The sequence below is a fragment of the Ascaphus truei genome, chromosome 1 (genome assembly GCF_040206685.1).
Source record: "Ascaphus truei isolate aAscTru1 chromosome 1, aAscTru1.hap1, whole genome shotgun sequence".
Taxonomy (NCBI): Eukaryota; Metazoa; Chordata; class Amphibia; order Anura; family Ascaphidae; genus Ascaphus; species Ascaphus truei.
The window spans coordinates 79,833,252-79,857,195 of NC_134483.1; the positions used below are offsets into that span (position 1 = coordinate 79,833,252).

A 23,944-nucleotide genomic window follows, 5' to 3' on the forward strand; every position below is an offset into this window, starting at 1 on the left:
TGCCGTACAGTGAAACCTGTGTGTGGGAATCTCTCTAAAGCGGAGATTTGACCCAGCTTGGGGGTAGCACTGTAAACTAAGCAACTGAAGTGATTTAAGGGCTAAAAAAAGTAGCTGAAGTTAAAAAACAAAACAAAAACCCTTTGCCCCATTGGAATACTTACACATATGAAAGTTCCTAATTGAGTACAATGCAGGCAGAGTATATTTCCCTTTTTATAGTACACAGATTACTTCAATTGAAAACAAAGCTATAATTAATGTTGGCAGTTTGCATGCTGGAGGAAGTTTGTATATGTGAAAAATCTGCAAAGAACCACAAGTTAATGAAGTCAGTCATTTTTTTTTCTTATTGCCCCTCAGAAGCAAGACAAAGACTCATGTTCTGTTGTAACATGCTGTCATTTATAAAGACACGAGAAGCCTAATTTTCAGTCAAAGATTCACAGAATTGTTCCTAGTAGGTTTTTAGGCCTATAGATCTTAAACCATGCTAAGCAATGGTGCACCCTTTAGGTCCCATTCAAGTGACTAGGTGTTAACTATTATATATGCCAGAAGTGTAAGTTTGAGCTGTTTTCGGCTGGAAATCCCTGTTAAAATCTTGGGGTATTTTTGTTCGAAAGCTAGCACTTGGTCGTATATAGAGTAAGGCCTGTAATGTGCCGACCCTCTTGAGGGCTGTGGAAGCTAAGCCTCTGTAGCTCTGAAGATGTCAATGGTAGAGTAATAGCTGGAGCTTTGCAATGAGTAATGGTTTGCTATGTACCCTCTTGAAAACGGAAATTTATGTTCCAGGTAACTGGAGACACAATATACAATATATTGAGACTGACAGAAGTTGACATTGGTGACAATGAGAGGCCTGTTAACCCACACAAGATAAAAATCAGTGAGGTATGTTTCATGTTTTCTTCCATTCTTTTATTATTTTTATGTTTCAATTTTTACGTAATAGAAATGCCTTTGTGTACACGTGCATGTCTGGAAAATGATACTGCTACTTTTCACCCTATCTCCTCAGAGTACATGCTTGCTCTGCCAATTCAGAGATTGCTGTACAATATTGAGTGGGGAAGCCGTGTCTGCTCTCCTACAACTTGCAAAGCAGCAATCGCTCCAAACAGGGAGATGAAATTAACATAAAACGGACAATTTGTGAATAATATCACCACCAGTCAGATATCTCTGTGTCTGCAATCCGTAATCAAGATCTCACACCATAAGCAGAAAAACAGACTGTCTGCTGGAACACTGAAAAAAACCTTTGAGGTATCCGCAAGTGGAGCCTCAATGAAGCCTCCTTCGTTGTTTAGCCACAGATGTGTGTGTGTGTGTGTGTGTGTGTGTGTATATATGTATGTGTGTGTATATATGTATGTGTGTATGTATATATATATGTATGTGTATATGTATATATATATATATGTGTATATATGTATGTGTATATGTATATATATATATATATATATATATATATATATATATATATATATATATATATGTATATAAAATATGTATATGTATATATATATATATATATATATATATATATATATATATATGTATATGTATATAAAATATGTATATGTATATGTGACCACCACTCCCAGTTGAAGGCATCCAGCCGAAAAGCGTAGGAGTGGGTGAAGTGGGCAGGATCCCCTGGTTTCTCCCCCTCTTGGGATATGTAATTGTACCGATTTATGCTGCTGTCTTATGTTTGCCTTGTCATTTTTATACGTGTGTGCAGGATAGTGCTGTGCGTTTATACACACTTCAGGACTGTGTTTAATTGAATCTGGATCAAATCTACTTGCTACTTGTCTCTCCAATAGGACTAGCTTTTTTTATTGCCATTGAAGCTTGTTTTGGTATCAAACCCATTATATTATCAGTCCCATGACATTTTTGAAGAGACTTTATATCTATGTGAGGTTTTGGTTCCAGCTTCCCCACATCCTAAGTATGTGGGTGGTATACTCTCAATAATTCTATATCTGCCACAGAGTAGCCCTGTTTCCTGTTTTTTCCCCCTAAGAAGTTGTACAATTATTACTCAATGAATTTCTCTTCTGGGATTTGTATTCAAGCTAGGGATATTTGCTATTCACTCCCTGGCTTCTTTCAGTGTTTCTAATGGATATGATGGGCACTGTAGTCAGCATACTGCTTCGGTTTACGCACAGGGGATCTATGCCGTGTTTTTAAATTTCTGTGCTATCTTTTATTTCTTTTTGTGACATCTAATAAATAAATGTGTTTTTGATATTGCCAACGGTATACCAGAGTGCTATTTTCTTGGGCTCCTTTTTCTCTTGTTCTTTAAATTCATTCATTGGCCCTATAGCACCACTGACATATTTACTGAGTATATATATTATTGTCAGTTTATTGGTTACCTTTATTGTGCAGTCTTGTGGATGCGGGGTCTGTTCTCTCTCTTACACACATTATATATGAGAGCTATGTGTATATATACACACACACACACACACATAGCAAGGGATTCTGGGAAATGACATGCAAATGAGCACACAGTGCCACTTTTTGTCTCAAAACAACATTACATGGAAAACCCTTAAGCCAATGCATGCTGCTTTTAAACATAGCCTGGGATGAGATGCAAAGCCAATAAACCCACTCACAGACAGACTGTTTCGACCTTGTGGGTCTAATCAGTGTGAGGTTGGTTGTACTGGCTTTGCAATTTGAGACATGAGTAGGTCTTCATCACACATTATTTAAGTTATGGTGGCTGAAAAGGTGACTAAAACCCCTCCACCATATAGCATATAACATAAAAATCTCATTTGCATCTCATACCAGGCTATGTTTAAAAGCTGTGTTTAAAGCAGCATGCATTGGCATAAGGGTTTTCCATGTAGTGTGGTCTTGAGACAAAAGGTGGCACTGTGTGCTCATTTGCATGTCATTTCCCAGAATCCCTTGCTGCAGCGGAAGCACTGTATGCTAGGTGATAATGGCGAAAAGCAGGGTTGCAGACCTAAGACATGTGAATGTGCTCATAAGTAATATTTTTATAAGGTGGAGGGTTTTTAGTCACCTTTTCACCCACCATAATTTAAATAGTTTGTGTGTGTGTGTGTGTGTGTATATATATATATATATATATATATATATATATATATAGACACACAGGCACAAATACAAGTACACACAGGCACAAATACACACACAGGCATGAATTATGGGATTTCCTTGCGATCTACCATTCTTAGCCTCCCAGCCATCTTCTTTTTAGACCTCTGAAGTAGCTGTGGCTCTCAGGTGGTACCTGTGTGGGGCAAGAGGATGTAGATATCCTACCTATTTCAGCCTGCAGCCTAGCAACCTCCTCCTCTTGTGGCACTCATGATACAGGTATCACTTTCCTGGGTGCTTCAGAGTGGTAGTAATATGTAAAAGGTAGATAAGAGCATTTTATTTTCCTTAACTAGGTTTGTATGTTACTGCCCATTGAAAGTGGCCGTCTCCTTAAAAAAATATTATTTGTGATTTACAGTTGCAAAACAATCATTTTACTTTTTTTTATTATTATTAACCATACTGTAGGTGTTGTTTAATCCTTTTGAAGACATAATTCCCAGAGCAACTAAAAAGCCGAAAAAGGATAAGCAAGAAGAGGAGACTAAAAAGTCGAAGGTCAAAGGCACCAAGTAAATATTTAAGAAAAGTGGGGTGAATTATATTTGCACATATTTTTGTTTTTCTCGGGGAGCTTAATTGCAGTTGTATATGGTAACAAGCAACCAATCGGTTCACCACGTAACTGGTACAACATACCAAAGAAGCAATGTTAACAAAATTATCCCATTTCCTGTAGAATTTGAGTTGAATATAGTCCCTATAATCGTCTAATATTTTAAATGTATTAGAACTATAAATCTCAAAGTTACGTGGTACATTCCTTTTTACGCATTTTAGAACATAAGCAGTGACTGACGTTTGGCAGGTCAGAAGAGCCAGGCTGTTTGGTTATAGGTGGGCCTGCACTTTGTACTGTGGTAATGCAATACAAAGTGGAAAGCCTGCACTTATATGAAAAAACACTCAACAAGAGACCATGTGAAGTTAAATAAAAGAATAGTGTATTAACTCATGGTATGCACAAAAACACAGCAACAGATAAACACAAACCGACAGCAACACTAAGATTAGAGGAGCTCATTAAAAAAAAAAGGAATAATACTGTACATGCAACAATAAGCAAAAAGATACTTATCCTATGAACTCCACAGTGCAAAAAGCAAAAAAACAAGCTGGTAATGGAGCATGGTACACAGAGCGGGGCACAGAAAATAGGGCAAAAGCGAAGAAGCAAAACCACAACAGATACAGGAGGGAAATGGGCAAATATGTTTTGAAACTTGTTTTTATTCTCCCCCCATCACCCCCCTCCCCCACCCCATGCCGTTTGTCAAACTATACTCTCAGAACTGCTCACCCAATTAATAAAGTCGCTGAGAAGTACTGCAAAATAAATCATTGCCGATTTTTTTCAACACTATTATTATTATTTTTTAAACAGGAACTTTAGTTTACTTTCTTTTGGAGAAGAAGCAGAGGAGGAAGAAGTCGAAATTATTAAAGTCAGTGAGGTACGGTCGCCTGCTTTCTTTTTCTCCTGTTGAATTCTCATTACTTACACTAGTTTGTACTTGTTAAAAATACACCTGGTAAGATTGTATTGTAGTTTTTCTATGGTAATAAAATGTATTCTGTACCTCCATTTCCCATTCAAAATAAAATTTGCTATCTAAGAAGCGTTAAATAGCACGTATGGAGGAAATTCTACTGTTTTTTCATAGTATTACAATAGTGATTACTGCAGTACTTTCAAATCTGTGATATGACTGTCCCTAGTGGTCTGGGCTGTGTGCATGTATAACAGTCATTATTAATATGTAAATGTATGTCTGGTACTCTGCCTTCAGCCTTCATAAGTATGTCCATCTGTTCTGGGTTACCTAGGATGAATTCCTATTTTTATGACGTGTGTGTAAAAAAATAATTTCAGCCGTTTAACATTTGAAAGGAGCTCCCTCCTTTCCTCATGCTGGCGATTTCAATCATTTCCCTCCCACCCACAAATATCCGTTTGCAATGTTCCTCAGAATATTAACATGTTGCAACTTGAAGCTATAGTGGACTTTCCTGTGTAGCCTCCTTTCCCCATAACAAAGGGAACCACGCGTGCTGTCTTTACCTGTGGCTCACAGAAGGCCTAAGCCTCCGCCGATGGGAGCCTGGGGTGAGCTGATCTATCTGGACACAGCGCCTCCACCTGGGAGGGATCCTAGCACTGCAGGATAACCCTTCACAGGAACCAATACAGTATTTAGAAATACGCACACACCGGTAAAAGATAACTGTTTACTAACACACACACTAATAATATAATAACAATAACCATACACAGTATCCCAACACAATACAATAACCCACACAGTGTTCACTACCCCTGGTAGGGCTCCCCCAAAGTACTGAGGGTGCTTGGGCACCTAACCACCTTAGTGTCCACAGACAAGGCCCACCCAAAGTGTGTGTGGAGTAGCGCTACCCCGAGTGTATAGCCGTTGGTGCACGTGGGTACCTTTCCTGGTCTCGGGCCAGGCCAGGACAATCTGAAGATGGGTGATCCGCAGAACCGCACTGTGAGCCCACGACGTGGTCTACCGAATCTTCTCTCTCTCCCACCTTGACCTCCCCCATTTTTTCTAATTGTATTTTATATAGGGGGCCTGAAGGGCCGTTTTTTGTTTCAGCTCCAGGGACCCCCTGCTTCTCGAGGAATACTTGCTGGAGAAGGTGGCACCAGTACTTCATAGGGGTTTAAAAACTCCACATGATGGTTTGGCTTCCTATTTGCCAGCATGAGATTTAAACCTCCCATTAGTTTCCCCTGGGGTTACTGTACTGGTGGTACCCTTCCTGTAAGTATTTCCAGGAAGCAAAAATTGTTTAAAAAAAATCTGACTAGATCGAACTGCTCCATTAAATCCTGTTGTTCCTGAAAAACATGAGCCGCGAAAGGCAAGGAGTAGATAGATATTTAATATAATGTTTAACAAAGCTGCATACCTATTCACTTTTTAAAAAAAAAACTAATCCATCCTTTTTAATGCTCTCTGAATAGTGTACAAACACACAGTGCGTATGTGTATATCATCATCATCCATCCATCCATCCATCATCCCTTGTTAATCCATTGCTGGATGAAGGCCTCTCCAATAATCTTACAGGTACTCCCAGCCTGTCTTCTCCATGTTGCTCCAACAAATGTTTTGATTTTTTCCTCAACTTCTTGGTCATTGTCATGCTCCTTTAAATTTATCTTGAAATACAGTCAAGTACCATCTTTATCCCACGATAGTAATTTCTTCTTGCGATATGTCCGGCCCACTGCCATTTTAGTTTCTTCACCCTTGTAATTATGTCACAGACTTTTGTTCCCTCTCAAACCCATTCATTCTTTTTCCTATCTCTTTGTTTAATACAGAGCATACATCTCTGCATACTTCTTTGCGTTGTCTGAAACTTCTGAATTATCTTCGCATTTAGGTTCCAAGTTTCACATCCCTATGCAAGTATGGGCAGAATACACCGGTCAAAAACTTTCTTCTTGCGGAACCGTGAAAGTTTCCCTTGAAAGATGGTCTTGTTTCTCCCAGATAGGATGTACAGTAGCATATCTTCATTCTCCTGTTCATTTCCTTCAAAAGGTTCCCATCAATTGTTACTTGCTGGCCAAGGTAGACATAGTCTTCGACTGTTTCAGTTATTTTCCATTTATTTCAAACCTTGCGGACTTGACACATTTGTTGAACGTCACTTTGGTCTTGCAGAGATTTAAAAAGAAGGCCCACATTTTTACTTCGGTGTGTACTCCAATTTGTTGCCTGAGATCTTTTGGATTTGTGAAAAAAATAACTCATCAGCAAATCTTAGGTGACTCAAATATTAATTGTTGATTTTGCATTGGGAAGAAAAATCTATGTTGAACAATTCTTTGTGTTGCTGTGAAAAGGTTTTGTGACATGGGGTCTCCCTGTCACACGCCTTTGCTGATCCTTACCTTGCTTGCTTGTATCTTCAAGTAATCTAATGGTTGATGTGACATTCTCGTAAATGTTCTTGTTAATATCAATGTACGCTTCTTTGGTACTTTCTTATTAATTTATTAAGTACTGCTGAGGTGTAAACAGAATCAAATGCTTTTTTCTGATCAAAGAATCCTCAGCGGAGTGGTAGATCGTATTCATTACTTTGGGAAATCACTTCTTGTACTACTTGGATATGGTCCATTGTATTGTATCCACAGCGAAATCCTGCTTGTTCTCTATTACCATGACAAATGTTCCGCCTGTTAATTGAATGCTGCAGTCGGAGTGGTACGTACAGTATTTGCTGTTGCTAGTTTTCACATGTTTATCAATTACATGCAATAAAGTCTCCTAATTGTTTTACAGATCATGAAAGGAAAAAGCAAAAGTAGTCACGACCTGCTGAAGGATGATCCACGATTAAGTTCAGTGCCAGCTATAGACAGGTGAGAAGCTGAAATTAAAAGCAAGAAGTATAAATTAGTTTTCACATAAAAAAAGAACGGGAAAGACTAAGAGTCTACTCATTTGCACTTCGTTCCAAGGTCTTTTGAAACATCAGTTCTTCATACTATGTTTCAAGGGTATGTGAATATACAGGGTATCCATACTAAAAGAGTCACGGACACGATGAAAGTAAATGTATACCATGCCTCTTTTACTGTGGCACCCTTGTAGGTAGTCGCTAATGGATGATATCAGTGGCTGTGGGAGAACAATCTTCTTGATTCTGTCTATGTGCACCATGCGTTTCTCCCATGCAGTGATTCCCACCTTTTTTTTGTTTGGACGAACCCTTGAAATATTTAAAAAAAATCTCTTGGAACCCATATCTGGCTTACACATATTAGGGGTAAATCACAACATTTCACACCGCACGAGCCCCCTCTATTTCCCACCCTCTACCCATGTATTTCTCTCCCCTCTGTCTCACTCCCTCTCCCCCTCCCGCCTCGCATGTATTTCTCCCCTGCGTCTCACTCTTACTCCCCCTTTTCCTCACTCAATCCTCCCCACAAAATACATAATAAAAATACCCCGCCCCTGCCAATACATATTTAAAAAAAAAAACCCAGCCAATACATTTTAAAAAGACCCCCACCGCCCCAATACATTATAAAAAGACCCCCACCACCCCAATACATATTTAAAAAAAAAAACACTTACCGAAGACACGTGGGGGCCTGCTGCAGCACCACTACCGGGCGGCAGCAGAGGAGCCTGCTGCAGACGGCCCGCGGAGGTCAGAACAGACTCCGTCCTGGGAAGATGTGTGTGTGAGGGGGTTGGGCAGAAGATGCTAGTTGGTTCTCTAGGGGGGGGGTGGTGGGCAGAGGATGCCGGTAGGCTCCGAGGAGAGGGGTTGAGGATCAAGGATTCCTAGGGCCCGGGTCGCTTTGAGGGAGGGAAGACATGTGGGGGGGCCTGCACGCTGTAGCACCACTACTCACGGCCGCCGCAGCTGGGGTTGGCGTCACTCTCCTCTCCTGTTCTCGCGGCCGCGGCTCCTCCTCAACACCTACCCCTGATGATGTCACTGCTGAACTTCCAACTCCAGGTCACAATACCGACGTACGGTAGTAGCTCCACCCTACGCTCTGTCACTTCTTCAGGGGTAATGCAATTTTGTCAATTCTCACAGAACACCGGACACTGCCTCGCGGAACCATGGTTGGGAATCGCTGCTCCCATATTCCGTCAGTGTTTTTAAAACACTTCACATTCAGGTTATTTTGATAAAGGAGGATGAGAAAGCGTTTCTCGATGGTGCTCACAGCACGTTGTGTACCTCCTCCCCATGATGAGCATGTGCGCGGACAGATCTTGGATTCCCATACAAGACACATTTTGATTATGTGAGAGCTTCAGGGTAGTTAGATTATATATTCCTCTGAGGGGTCCACTGTGTACATGCATGATCTGTGATTATAGCCTCCACCCCGGCTTCCGATAGCCTGCCCACCATAAGTATATTTAGGTGATATATTTAGCTTAGTATCTGTATATATTCATTAGTAATTTATATTGAGTGGGGTCTCTCTATAATGGTGTAATCTCAGTATCCAGGATACCAACTAAAGACTCAATTAGGTTCCATTACAATATGAAGCTTGATATGAAATATGCATTTGAGGTTTGGGAGTCAATGGATACAATTCTTTAAACAATTAAGCAGACAGCCTTTGATTATTGTGGTGTTTTAGTGTTGGCATTCATTAACTTGGAGTGAGAACCCATATAGAGACAGCCTCCCCCTTTCACACCTATATACAGTACTAAGGATGATAGTGTCTATAGGTTTCACATCCATCAGCCTTCTAAAGGGAACCTATAGAAAAATTAAAGAATAAATAAACACTGCCCCCTATGCACAAAACAACGTGTATACATTTACGACCTCTTCTTTTAGTTACGTTTTCTTAGGGTTAATTACTTATCTGAAGGTTTCTTTTAAGGCAATTGTTACGTTATGTTTAGTATCAATATCATTGTTCTTCCACGATTAGTGCCACAATTTGTCTGGGTTTCTTTTTGAGTTTACTATAATATTAAGCCCTATGTGTGTTCACCTTATTATTTGAATACATAAAAAGGCTAAATAATTTTAAATAGCTGTAAGGCACCATTGGGAGCGAGTACTCTTGCTCTTTGGTATTGATGTAGACGTATTTGAAACTAGTAGAGATGGGGAGAGGAGCTCCCCTTAGTGTGCTCTATAGAGATAAAGTGGAGGTGGTATAGTGAATAAGGACAAAATGAATTAGTATGAGGGGACTGAGATCAATGAGTCTTGATGGTGGAATGAGCCGGAATGTATCATGAGGAGGATATCCAGTCCTAATGAAATAATCCACAAAGTGTCCCCCCTAGGAAATGATGATGTACACAACCTCTCCGTGTCTGGACCCAGTACTATAAAGCTAACATCCTCTGTACCAGTCCTAAAGTAAATACACGGTGTATAAAGGAGGTGTAGGGGAAGGGAGGGGGGGGGAGGGTAAGGAAGGGAAGAGAGGGGGGGGGGGACACTTGTCCGGGACCGGTAAATGCCTCCTGATAGTGAGAAGAGTTGAGTCTCTGTTCTCTGGTTACTCACGGGACTTCTGGCGCTATGTACATCTACCTCTGATTGCTCAAAAAGAGTAGGGGCGCCGTTCCGATGTCCCCGGACCTTTGCAGAGAGACTCCTCACGTCGGTGAGCTTGCTTCAGTTGAAAAAAGTCGCGATGATGTCATCCGTCGGTGACACGCCGGAATCCCACTGTGGCACCGACCTCCTCACAGGGAGCACTTTCCTCGGCCGTGCGCTCCGGTTGAACATGTCTCCATGATGTCACGTGTCCGCGACTCGCCTATACCGGCGTCTCACCACACACAGCTATCACCTAGCTGGCTGAGCACTGCATGCTCCGCTGGACTATGAAGGGATCCGACAGGCACCATCCACCCTGGCTGTTGAGATGTAGCAGCATAAAGGAACAGTCCCGAGGCGTGCTCCAATGTATGGATGGAAGAAGTTACAAAAAAGAGATTGGGCACTGCAAATCGATGAGGCTGATGTGGGTTGATAAAAATTATTTATTAGGGCATAATAAGCCAAAGATTAAAACAGCACAGGAGTCCCCTGACGCGTTTCTCGCCTCACAGGGCGCTTTCTCAGGGTGACTTAGTTTGGAAACCGGGTGCCTTATATAGTGCATCACCCCAGACAGGTGTTATTAATAGGCGATTGCTGTAATAATATGACAGCCAATCACAGTTGGAATTGAGATCACACCTATGTGGAAGTGAATTGCACCATACAAAGCAACAAAATACATATAAATAAAAATGTATAATGCTTGAAATAAAACATAAAATATATATGAATCTGGATAGTTTAATCATCCCTAAACTACCTATAATAAACCCTATTTGTACTCATTTGAGTGATGGTGTACAAAAACAAAAAATAAATAGATGATTATGATTATGATAAAGTGTATAGAATACTAAATGTGAAATATGTACTATTGTGAATAAATACCATGATACCAAATTGATGTGTGGACTTGAAGTATATCTATGTGAAATGTGAAGAAAAATATCTCAAAGAAATGTGAATAATCTATATATGTAAAAAGTACAACATATGAAAAATATATAAATAGTGATTATATATACATCATATGTGGAAGTTGCGTGCTATACATAACACGAAACCTCCACATATCACATATATTGATGATTCTTGGATGATCCTGTATTTGAAACTAGTCCTTTAGATAAGGGAGCAAAGTTTGGGGAACCAAACCCAAGAAATTGTACACTTTAAAGCACTATAGTAGTTGCAGCTAACCACTGTTATTAACCCCTTTGTACTATCATCCCAAAAAGAGTCAGAAATGAATGCTCAGTTATTTTTGGTGCAGAATCACAAACTATTGTACCTGCCAACTGTACATTTCCCCTTAATGTGATAATTATCTAGATGCACCATTCCAATTAGCAGAAGTGACTTGAAGTGTTTTCGGGTTATCTCCCTTATAGTGATTGCTATCGTTAGTGAACACTATTTATTACACTCTACTAAAAAAATAAATCTTTAAGTCATGTTTTTCAAAGTAATTTGGATCTTTTGTTTTTTAATTCAGCACGAAAGGCTCTATGCAACTTAATGAAGACACCGATGATACAGATGAGGTATGTAGAATGTATTTTCTATGGAAGATCTGTTTCCTTTGATGGCTGTCTTGTAGGCATTGGTATGGGTACAATTACATGTTCCAATCGAAGTATGTACTTATGCATTACTTGTCTCGTTCGTGCATGATTTAACTTTTTTTTAGCAGTGCAGCTATAATGCAAATAATGAGCAGTCTAAACATTGTTTGCTCAGAAAATGCTTCCATCTCAATCTTTTTAGGCTGAACATCTACAGTATATTTGCAGATATTATATTTTTATTTCCATGCTGAAATTGTATAAATATCTGTCACCTGAAGAGAGCTAATAGAATGTACAGATGTTTTGCGATATATACACACACATCTGAACCCTGTTATAAGGCGGTCCTTGGGGTCCACAGCCATTAGACCGCGTTATAACCAGGATCGCGTTAAAATGTCACCGGTAGTCATTTTTTTTAAAACCTCTTTTTTGCCGCGCGAGGACCTTACTGGTATCTAGATCTCGCTTTCTCATTTCGTAGGAGCCCACGTGCTCTCCTCTCTGTCTTGTGCAGTCTTTTTTTTTTTTTTAACATTCAATTAAATGCTTTATTGACTAACGGACACATACACAAATTGAACATTAGTACAGTTTGTATAAGACACATGCAGGGATTGAACTCAGGACCTTCCACCGGTCCTTCCACTGATACCAATGCCTTACCTCTTACCTCTACACCATAGGCTGTATGTAACGAGTCTAGTTATTGTCTAGAGCTCAATAGTATATGACTGTTCTATATCCAGACCACTGTGCTGTAGTAAATACAGATATATAGCCACCCACAAGAGAATAATATCCCAGCTCTTCGGTACTATAGGAGGACGATTGTGATCCTAATAGGAGCTCACAGGTCCTAAATATAGATAAATGGAATGTGTATATTGTATGTGTACACATGCGTAGTTCACTCTGTATTGGGTACCAGAAAGCTATTATTCTCTTGTATATATGTGTATATATATGTGTGTGTGTGTGTGTGTGTGTGTGTGTGTGTGTGTGTATATCCATCCAGCCATCTCAAATAAAAAGATCACTTGTGAGCACATTCACATGTCTTAGGCAGGTCTGCATTCCTGCCTTTCACCATTATCCCCAGCATACAGTGCTTCCACTGCAGCAAGGGATTCTGGGAAATGACATGCAAATGAGCACACAATGTGTCACCTTTTGTCTGAAAAACCATTGTTACATGGAGCCCATATAAACTAATGCTCGCTTTTGACACAGCTTTAAAGCACTGTGTGTGTGTGTGTGTGTGTGTGTGTGTGTGTGTATATATATAAGCATTTATAAATAAAAGCATTTCGTTAGCCACAGAACGGTATCATCTATTTATTTTTTGGTTATTGAAGCTCGGCTAACACGGTACTGATACATACATACATATATATATATATATACACGAAGTCAAAACGTTTGGCTTCAGTAGGAAGCCAAAATGTCATCAACTGGGGCTTCCTACTGAAAATAAACGTTATTCAACAAGTATCCTCCCGTTCCAATCCTGTGAAAAAAAATACAAACTAAAAAGGGGGGGAGGAGTAGAGTGAGTAAGGGGGAATTGCTTTAAAAAATCAAATACCAAATCAATCCATTTCCTCCATCCATTTCCTCCATCTTGTAATGTTCTGGTAGAAAACTGAAAAATTACATAAAAATAAATGAAGTATTGTGGAGAGAGATGAAAAATACACATACGTATTGATGATGTAGACTTGTTTTCTTTTATGCGGTATGCCTGTGCATATTACAGTAGTTTTAACCAATATTGCCGCTTTATCCTATGGAAACTCTGTAACTTAGTTAGGCATCGGTATGTTGAGGTATCTGAGAGAACAGTGAAGCCTGGTGTGTGTGTGTGTTTGCATATTCTTTCATGTTTACAGTGAGAAAAGTTTATAAACCTAGCTCAACCTTTAACATAAAACATTTTTTTATTAATCACCAGGAAGATGTAAGTGATGAAAATGAAGATCAAGATGAAATGGATAGCGATGAAAAGCACCAGGTGAAAGATCGCATATCCAAAAAGCTGAAAAGAGAAGCAGGCAAAAGCACGAAGCTTCCAGTAAAATCTGACGAAGATCAAGTTGAGAGAAAAACTAGTCGCAGGTAAGTGAATTGTTATACGCAAAATAGTTTTATCAAGTTTGGACTCAGTGTGTTAAAATTTGGCTGCATTTATAAACATTCGGTTCAGTCTACTCTGTAAATGACTGTAATCTCCCTAAATCTTATTACAATCATTCTTAGGTGTTGAATAGATGTTTGAGATTGTCTTGAGTTAAAACATTTCACATTTAATATATATAAATATATATATATATATACAGTGGTTGACAAATCACCAAAAAATCTACTCGCCACACAAAAAAAATCTACTCGCCACCTAGTACCAAACGTGTGCTGCTTGGGCCAATATTTACTCGCCCGGGGGTTAATTCCACTCGCCCGGGACGAGCAAATGTATAGGTTTGTCGAACACTGTATATATATTTAAATATATATATATATATATATATATATACATATATGTGTGTGTGTGTGTGTGTGTGTGTGAGACACACACACACACACACACACACACACACACACACACACACACACACACACACACACACACACACACACACACACGGTCTACCTTCGAATCAGAAACAATGAATTAGCACAGAGAGCACACTATTGACATATAACAGTAGGTTTCAACCTTTTTTATTTGCGGACCCCTAAAATAATTTGAATGGAAGTGCAGACCTGTTTTGGGACATGCTGATAAATACTGCTCTGCTCCTCTTCAATTAAAACTAGCTTTTAACACAGAGGAGGAGCAGGACACTATTCATTATTAACAGCTGATCAGAGGGAGCGGGGGAGAATCTCATGGGTGACAGCAACATCTCTGCTCTCTGCACCCTGCAGACCCCCAGAGGTCATCGGAGCACAGGCTGTAAAATACTGCTGTAGCCCCCTTTCCCCGTAGCTAAGAGAAACTACCTGTGCTGCCGTTACCTGCTTGGCTAACAGGAAGCCTAACAACACTGACAACACTTAACCTTATACTATAGCAGTACGCACAGCGTAACCCAATACCAGACAGGCCCCACAAGGTATACCCCACACCACAACGCCACCCAGGTGGAACCCACAGAGTCCAGGCCCACCCAATTAGTATTCATGTGGAGTAGTGCTACCCACCGTGTATGGCCGTTGGTGCACGTAGATGTCATACCTTCCTGGTCTTAGGCCAGACCAGGCCGCCTTGGCTGATGGTTCGCTGGGTCGCAACGTGGTCCCACGCCAATCGGATCATCAGGCGTCTGCCTCTGGAGGGATCTCCTGCTGGAGTGTGTCCCTATAATTGTGTCTCTGATAATGGATATGCCTGGGTCTGGTCCCAGACCGCACACACCGCGTGGCGTCAGTCCCCGGTGCACTATCACCAACTGGTGAGCTAAGGGGAAGTGTCCCTATCTGGGGGGCCTTCCCTGTAGTACCACAGGCTGAAGGGACTCAAAGCCTAACTGAAGCCTGCGGGGCAACTCTAGGCATAGTCCAGGGAAGCACTGCTCCCTAGACACTACTTGCTCTGTTGCTGCTCCCCTTCCGACTAACGTGGTGGCTCAATCGCGCCAAACCTAACTCTGCTCTCATCGTGAATGCTGCAGCCCTATTGGCTGTGCTGCGCCGCGGGATCCTCACCCTCCCCTGCGGAGCATATTACAAGATGGCCGCCGCTACTGTTGCGCTTCTGCACATGCATACCACGCAAGATGGCCGCCCCAACCATGGGACTCTGCGCATGCGCAACTTGTCCTCTCTGCATGGCGGGCAACAAAGATGGCGGCGCCCTGCGCTGGAGCAGTTCCCCCATAAGCCGCAGCTCCCCCGCCTGAAACGGAGGTGAGCGGGGAGCCCGGCTACACTGCCATACAGTAAACAATGATGTACTTTTTATTGCATGCTTGAATCTGGTTGTAATAGGCTGAACTTACTGTAATAATTGATTCATTTAATGGCAGGCACCACATTTTATGAGGAGTGTTGCGAGTGAAAATAGGACTAGGTCTTACTGGTCATTGGTTGGATAGAGGATGGCAACAGCCTTGGCAAATGATGCAGCACATGACCACAAAATAGTTTTGCAACTTATTACTAATAATACAACAAAACAAGTTTGCAACTGACCAAGAATTAGCCACGCATGTACTTTAGCATTATTAATGCCATATTAATTGCGTTTAATGCATGTTTTGGAGCTTATGAATGGCTGTTTCGTTTTGCTTTTTCTTTTGTCATACAGATGTAGCATCTTGTATGTATCAGCTGCCGTAGAGCATGTGCTGGTGCACAGTGTGTAAAGCGTTGACCATCCGCGGCGCTGTCCATAGCAGGCGGTAATGGCCCATCGGGATTAACACAGCGGGGGTCCCTGCGTCTGAATGGAACTCCCGCTGTGTGAATCCTACCGGTCTGTAAGAGCGAGACTGAATCAGTCACTCCCTGCGCGCCTCTAACTGGCAATAGCGTGGCTTTTATTTTATTTTAAGAATACACTATTGTAGCAGGGTTTCTCTGGAGCTGAACCGCATTAATTTCAGCCTCAGGGATCCCCTTCCTCCCAAGTTACAGGCCCCGGTATTGGATGCCAGCATCTTCCTGCATTGTTTAAATGTCCCGGTCACGTGGGCCATGACGCGGGAGAATTTAAACATGGCGGAAATACCGGCACCCCATACCGCGGGGCCTATAAACTCGGGAAGGAGGGGGTTCCCGAGGCTGAAATGTAATGCAGTTAAGCTCCAGAGATCCGCTGCTTCAATACTGTGTTATTAAAATAAAATAGCCACTCGATCGCCTGCTAGAGGCGTGCAGGGAATGACTGATTCAGTCTCTCTCTTACTGCATGTCTCTTACAGACAGGTGCAGCCATGTAGGAGTCACACAGCGCGAGTAACATTCAGATGCAGGGACCCCCACTGTTATTCCCTTTGGCCACTGGGATTCCGCGAGCACGAATCTAAAAAAAAAATATGACTGCAGCAGATTTCGTGAGGCGTGTGCGACCGACCATAACGCTGCATCTGTAGCATGACCAGAGAGTGAAACATACAACTTATCATTCAAGATTGTCTATCGCCACTAGAGGTCTCACTAGAACTACAATGTGTAGATGTTGAAATCATGTAAGAAATTACTGTTGGTTATTATTTCTAGGAAAAAAATAGAGGGTAGACCCCTAGTGATGCTTGCCAGGAGTGGACTATGTATTAAAATTATTGACTTGAATCTTCATTTTCTTCTATACAATAAACAGCTCAATAAACTCAGGAATCCAATATCCAATTGCAATGTCCCTTGAACACCACCCATAAAGACACCACTAGCCTACAATAGGTATACCTTATGTGGTAATCTGAGTGGTTGGGAACTGGACTGATCACATGAATGAAGTAACAAATTGTAAAGTTACTCACTGCTGACCTTGTGGAATTTCCTGGTGCTGTCGGCGTGCTCCTACCCAGGAGTATCTGCAAGCGAAGTGGAAAAACGGCGGTGCTTCTGCTGCTGAAAAAAAATGACCAATACTGCCAGAAACTAGGTGCAAAAATGTATTAAAGGCACGTTTAAAAACAGTAAGAGAGCACTCTTACGCGCTTCGCGTGGTAACCCACGCTTTATCAAAGGTTATTATTTCTAGAATGTCCTATGATCTGCATCTCTATGAATTATTCATAATTACATTATTGATAATAATATACACCGTTAATATATTAATCCTTCATAAAAACAATGGCTGACTATTTTTTTTTCATTTAAATTTTGTTCTCCAGCAGAAAGTATAAATCTTAGTTGACCACATTCAGTAAATTAGCTTTTCCGATTATTGCTTTATCTTCCCCATTAAAATGTTTTTTGATTTTTTTTTTTCTTGGCGTGTGGAAGGGGTGTTTGTAATATTACACTAACCACCCCGTTCCTAATGTGTATTTTCAATTACTTTGAACTACAAATAGGCATGTACTTAATTTACCTTGTATGAAACAGAGGACTGTTTAGTGCTCCAAGTATGTGATCACAGATGTATCAGAGCTGATTGGAAGCTCCTTGACGTAGTACTGGCGAGCTATCGCTTTTTCTACAAGATACCTTGTGTCAGAACTGCCAGTCTGCGTTCAACACATTATTCCTTTTTTCCCTTCTTTAACATTGCCGAGAATGTTAAGCAACTTCAATTCTTGCGTAACTTTTATTCGGTAATAGGGGCTCTGTATGCAATATGTGTGCCTGGGAATGCTTATGCAGTCCCTATTGAGAATTATAGTTAAAATAATATTATCTGTTGTGCTAAGGTTAGGGTTGTGCAAGAATCTGCACAAAGTGTGCAACTTTCTCTGCAAAAAGAAAAATACTATATGTATATTTTTATAATCTATATATCTATACATTATATATTTTTTTTATATATTTTTTGCGTGGCGCCCTAGTATTGCAGTAAATACGCACATAGTGACGCACAGCAACGGGCGCTACATCGGTATCTTAACATGACAACTATAATTAATTCATTTGACCACAATTGGGGGTTTTTTTGGGGGGGGGGCTGGGGGAGGGTTTCAATGGCAAAAACATAATCTAGCAAAACTGGTTCACAGTGAAGTTATTGCTTTTAGACAGTTTTAAGATGTTAATGCCTTTCTTTGAAATTGTAAATTCGTACAATACTTTATTTATTCATTTGAAAATTTTTCTAATGCACTACTCAAACAATCTCTGTATTAGAGCGTGTTTAACACCGTGCCATAGGGCAGTTGTTTGATGCATTACAGTCTGTCTCACTAGTAGAGAATTTCTATTTTATCTTGCAATTATTCCATGTTTCTGTAATGTGAACCATGAACACTTGGCTTTTTTATTCATACTGAAACACTGTGTACGTCAGTGCTTTTTAACTGATTTTCCAAAAGGCTGGATTAGGAAAAAACGACCATCGGAAGGGCTAGACGTGGTCTGTAGAATGTGTGTGTGCGATTCCATTGTCACGTTGTGGGGTCTATTGTCCCATATTCACAGCAGGAAACTATACTTCGTTGAACAGGGTTTTATTTACAGGGGATAAAACAAAACAACAACCAAACAAAATGCCTAGCTCCTACTAGGGCACTAACTAACACCATTGTTAGTCTCTAACTACCGGCTGGAGGGCTAAGCCCCTTACCAACAACAATATCAAAACAGTCATATGCAAGTCATTTTACCTGCTGGCTCCCAGTTCTCCCCTGACTGGGATAAGGGGGAAAAAGTCCAATCCTTGTCCCAGGCACATCCTTCTGGGCAGCTTGCTTCTCTGTGGATCACCTTGTTCACGGCCGCAGGGTCCTACAGCTCCCAGGCACACCCTTCTGGTAAATCACCACAGCCTCTTGCCTAGTCTCTCTGCAGGTTCTGGAACAGGTAGCCAGTCCAACCACTCCCCTCCTGGTTGGGGAAAAGTCTCTTTCTCTTCCCCCCCTCCCCGGGGAAAGCAGTCTGTGTAAGCAATCTCTGTGTGTAGCAGCCCTCTGTCTGCCTTTTCCACCACCTGTTCAATCAGGAGTGCTGCTTGTTGATTAGTTGCAGCTGCTACATATGTAGATATACATACATATATACAAAAAAAGGAACGCTGGGTGCACACAAACATATGAACATATAAATATATAGTATACTTATCTGTAAATCCGGTTGCTCGCAGCTGGACAAGGAACACCAGAGCTTGAGAAAAGACCTAGGGGCCTATGCAGAGAGCAGCGCTAGAATAAATTGGAGAGTTTAAGAAAAAGTAGCTTTAATGGAGAGTTTTTTTCTCCATATGCAGAAAGGTCATAAAACTGCATTTAGAATCCTGTCTGCATATGGAGAGTTTCAACCGGCGATATGAGCGCTGTTGAAACCTGTGGGAAAAAAATCGCGTTTTTTTTTCTCTCCCCCACCGGCCGCCGAGCTCCAGCTTCTTGCTGGCGAAGCAAACTGTTGAAAATCGTGCCATTTTTTTGGCGCGAACAGCCACTAGATGGCGTTCGCGCCTCTCTGAATACGGCCGTTTTCAACACTGGAGAGATATAGGTTCTCTCCAGCCGCGCGGCGAAATTTGGAAAGAAAAAAAAAATGGCGCTTTTGAATAAACTCTCCATTACCTGCCTTTTTCAAGCTATACTTCGCCAAAAAATGCCGCTTTACCTGCTAGCGCTGCTCTCTGCATGAGGCCCCTAGTCTGAAATGTACGTTGCTCTGTTTTGGAGACTGTATGACTGTACTGTTTATTGATTAAACCTTTTTTCTACATGTGAGTGCTGCAGATTTCCTTTTGTTCTACATATATATACATACATACATACCTTGACAAATTACCCAAAAAGCTACTTGCCACCTGCCTGGCCCCGTTCCCAATGAAAGAAAATTGAATAAATTCCTAAGAAAAATTCTGCGTCTCTGCACCATTCTTTTCCCATTTTATTTCCCCAAAACAATCTGCCACATCTGTAGTGACACAGGTCTACAATTCTGCATCTCCTCCATCCTCTCTCTCCCCTCCATCCTCTCTTTCCCCTCCTCCTCTCTCCATCCTCTCTCCATCCTCTCTCCCCTTACCATTGCATACACACACCCACACTTACCAGCACAAACACACTCACAATCTCCCACTTACACACACATACATCATCCTCTCCCCCTCACACACCCCACCCCCTCCCCCTCCCCACACATCAACCTCTCCCCCCCTCCCCACACATCAACCTCTCCCCCCCTCCCCACACATCAACCTCTCCCCCCCCTCCCCACACATCAACCTCTCCCCCCCCTCCCCACACATCAACCTCTCCCACCCCCTCCCCACACATCAACCTCTCCCCCCCTCCCCACACATCACCCTCTCCCCCCTGCACCTCACACATCACCCTCTCCACCCTGCACCTCACACATCACCCTCTCCACCCCTTGCATCTCAGATCCCCCCTTTGCATCTCAGATCACCCCGCCTTGCATCTCAGATCACCCCCCCTTGCATCTCAGATCACCTCCTCTCCTGCACATCGCGCGCCGAACTTCTGGAGGAGGCCGCAGCAATAGCGGAACGAGGCGTGTGCTGTAGGAGGGTGGACAAATCTGTGGCCCGGCAGCAGGACACGGAGTTAGCGGCGCAGAGACACCTGAGGTCAGGCACAACTGTCAGTGATGGTCGAGCCTCGCGGCACGGGACAACATGTGTCAGTGTCCCCTTCCCCCAATAACTGCTCCAGTTGCTGCATCCGCCTCATGTATCCGCCGGTCCCGCAATGCCATCAGCAGCCATCTGTCATCTGCCGCTACAGTGCACAGCCACGCCTCCCGCAACACTATCCGAGTGGCCTCTGCCTGATGGCACCCCACCCATGCTCCTACTGGATGAGGCCTCAGCCGCACAAAGTTCCTCTTACCCTGCACACGCAGGCGTTTTGTTATATGCTCTATTCTTCCTACGCTACACAGATAGCGTAAGGAGAATACGGGTGAGTGCTGGCTCGCCTGCAGCTAAAATGCACATACCCCAGGCGAGTGAACGAGTGCATATGTCGAGCCCTGTAAATATAAATAAAACGGAAATAGCTGTGTTAGTCCTGTTGCGATAGTGCAGAATAAATTAGTACTTCGGTATTACTGTAGGTGATACCTTTTTTATTTAGAGTAAGAATTTGTCATAGGACAAGCTTTCGAGTGTCCTCTATTCCTCAGGTCAGTTATTCTGGTTTACAAAGGAATCTGGGGGAAACAGAAGTTGGGAAAGCGGAAAAAACAGAGATGTAGATAAGGTGGGGTGAGAAAGGGATGTCTGAAGATATTGAAATGGTAATAAAACGGTGACAAGGAACAGCATGGAGGGGAAAGGGGATGCTGCGCGGGGGGAGGTGGTGGATAAGAACATTGGCAGAGAGGCAGGCAGGATAATTACGAACAATTGTGATAGTTTGTGAGAAACCCCATATCCACATTAAGTCCTCTTGTTGTGGTGTGAAAGAGTCTGATAATTGCCGAGGCTTGCGAGGGCGAGGGGCAAAGCTAGCTGGAGTGATGGGTTGGGAGCTATTCTGATGGAAGGTTTATTTTAATCCAATGAACATTTTCAACCACTGAATATATGGAAAAAAATATATATAAATATATATATTTAGAATTGCTATACTTCAACATTTTGTAAGCATCTATAACGTATGTTTTAAAAAAATCACTTTAAAGTGAGTTTCTGTGTGAAAAAATGGATTTATCTGCCTCTGAGCAACTTCAAATTATATTAGATGGGGAAGGCAGCCCAAGGGACACTCCAAGGTCCTTCGGTGGCCGTGCCAGTTGTGTGGCCCTAATGTTTGCAAAGCCTTTGTGTTCAAAAGTGGTGTAATAGCACAGTACTGTACTTCACCGAATAGACATTAGAAAACAATGAGATATATTGCAATTAGTGCATCAAACATTAAGACAGACAATAGGAAACCTGTTTAATCTGGTTTACAACTACATATGGGTATTGCTTATTACATTAATGTCAGGGGAAAAAAACTAAAAGATAAAGATTGCTGGCTCAACACATTTCAATTGTCAGTGTTATGACCAGTGAATGTATCATTGTTGAAACTGTTTTTTCATCCTGTAGGCGGCACACAATGACCATTAAATAAAGGGAAAACAATTCTGTATTGCAACCGTAACTTTAACTCAGCAACTTTTATCATAGTTATTCTAGAAATATTGAGAGTCTAAAATTCAAGTCAGGAAATACAATGTGCTCTTCTCCAGTTGCCTGGCTCATGCCAATGTACTCACAACTTTTCTTAGATGTACAGAGTGCAACCTGCAATAGTTTTAAGGTTAAGTGTCTTTTCGACCTCACTTCGAATACATGAACACCCCCTGTTAGTAGTCTGCTGGGGACAGATGGAATTGTAGCATTATTTATTTTTTCTTTCCACTTAAAGGAGCAATCCATGCAATATCCTACATGTGGTGTTTTGTTTTAATTTTTTTTATTTTTTAAATCGGGCCTGTAGTATTAGATAATACTTACTGCATTTTTTTTATTTTTTATTCAACTCTTAATGTAATTTTTAATGCGTTTTAATATACTGAGCATCCTTTGATTTCTTTAACCTGCATCCCTAGAAGTGCAAGATCTTTGCAACACTTTCCTGTTTGGGATAATTTGTTCCCAGTAGTATGAGCTGCAAACTGTAATAGATAATTTGACTTTAGTAACACATGCAGTCCTCGTTTTACAACGCTTCGTTTTACAATGAATGGCTTATCCAACACTATGCAATGCATACCTATATTCATTTTTACAACGCCAAAACGGCTTATCCAACGCTCTTACAATGCTTTGCAAAGTTGTTTATGTGTATATAATATATGTATATATTATATACAGTAATATTATATTATACTATATAATATATTATATTATATATTATACTAGCTGAGAGACCCGACGTTGCCCGGGATGTAATGTTCCCGCTCCTCTCTCTCTTCCTCTGTCTCCCCCCTCTCTGTTTGTCCCCCGTTCACATCAATCCAGTCCCCCTCCCTCCTTTACAGCTCCGCCCCCCCCCCCTTTACAGCTTCATGCAGTGTGTGTGCGTCAGTCATTGTGTGTGCGTCAGTCAGTCACTGTGTGTGTGTGTGTGCGCGTGCGTCAGTCAGTCTGATGCACAAACACAAACACACACACACAGACTGACGCACACACACACACAGTCAGTGTGTGCGTGCGTGTGCGCCTCAGTCAGTGTGTGCGTGCGTGTGCGCCTCAATCAGTGTGTGCGTGCGTGTGCACCTCAGTCAGTGTGTGCGTGCGCGTCAGTCAGTGTGTGCGTGCGCGTCAGTCAGTGTGTGCGTCCGCGTCAGACAGTCGGTGTGTGCGTGCGTCAGTCAGTGTGTGTGTGTGCATCAGTCAGTCAGTTTGTGTGTGTGTTTGTGTGTGTGTGCGTCAGTCAATGTGTGTGTGCATCAGTGTGTGTGTGTGTGTGTGTGTGTGGGTCAGTCAGTGTGTGTGGGTCAGTCAGTGTGTGTGTGTGGGTCAGTCAGTGTGTGTGGGT

General features: G+C 41.8%; 1 protein-coding gene across 4 annotated transcripts in view; it reads left to right on the forward strand.

The window, feature by feature from the left end:
- CWC27 (CWC27 spliceosome associated cyclophilin) overlaps positions 1-23,944 on the forward strand; it is a 254,437-nt gene that overhangs the window by 12,554 nt on the left and 217,939 nt on the right. For all 4 annotated transcript variants that reach the window (XM_075589982.1, XM_075589964.1, XM_075589973.1 and 1 more), the window contains exons 5-10: positions 799-897; positions 3,577-3,680; positions 4,553-4,622; positions 7,494-7,573; positions 11,762-11,810; positions 13,789-13,952. In XM_075589982.1, coding sequence (XP_075446097.1) covers positions 799-897; positions 3,577-3,680; positions 4,553-4,622; positions 7,494-7,573; positions 11,762-11,810; positions 13,789-13,952 — 566 coding nt within the window. The remainder of the gene's footprint in view (positions 1-798; positions 898-3,576; positions 3,681-4,552; positions 4,623-7,493; positions 7,574-11,761; positions 11,811-13,788; positions 13,953-23,944) is intronic.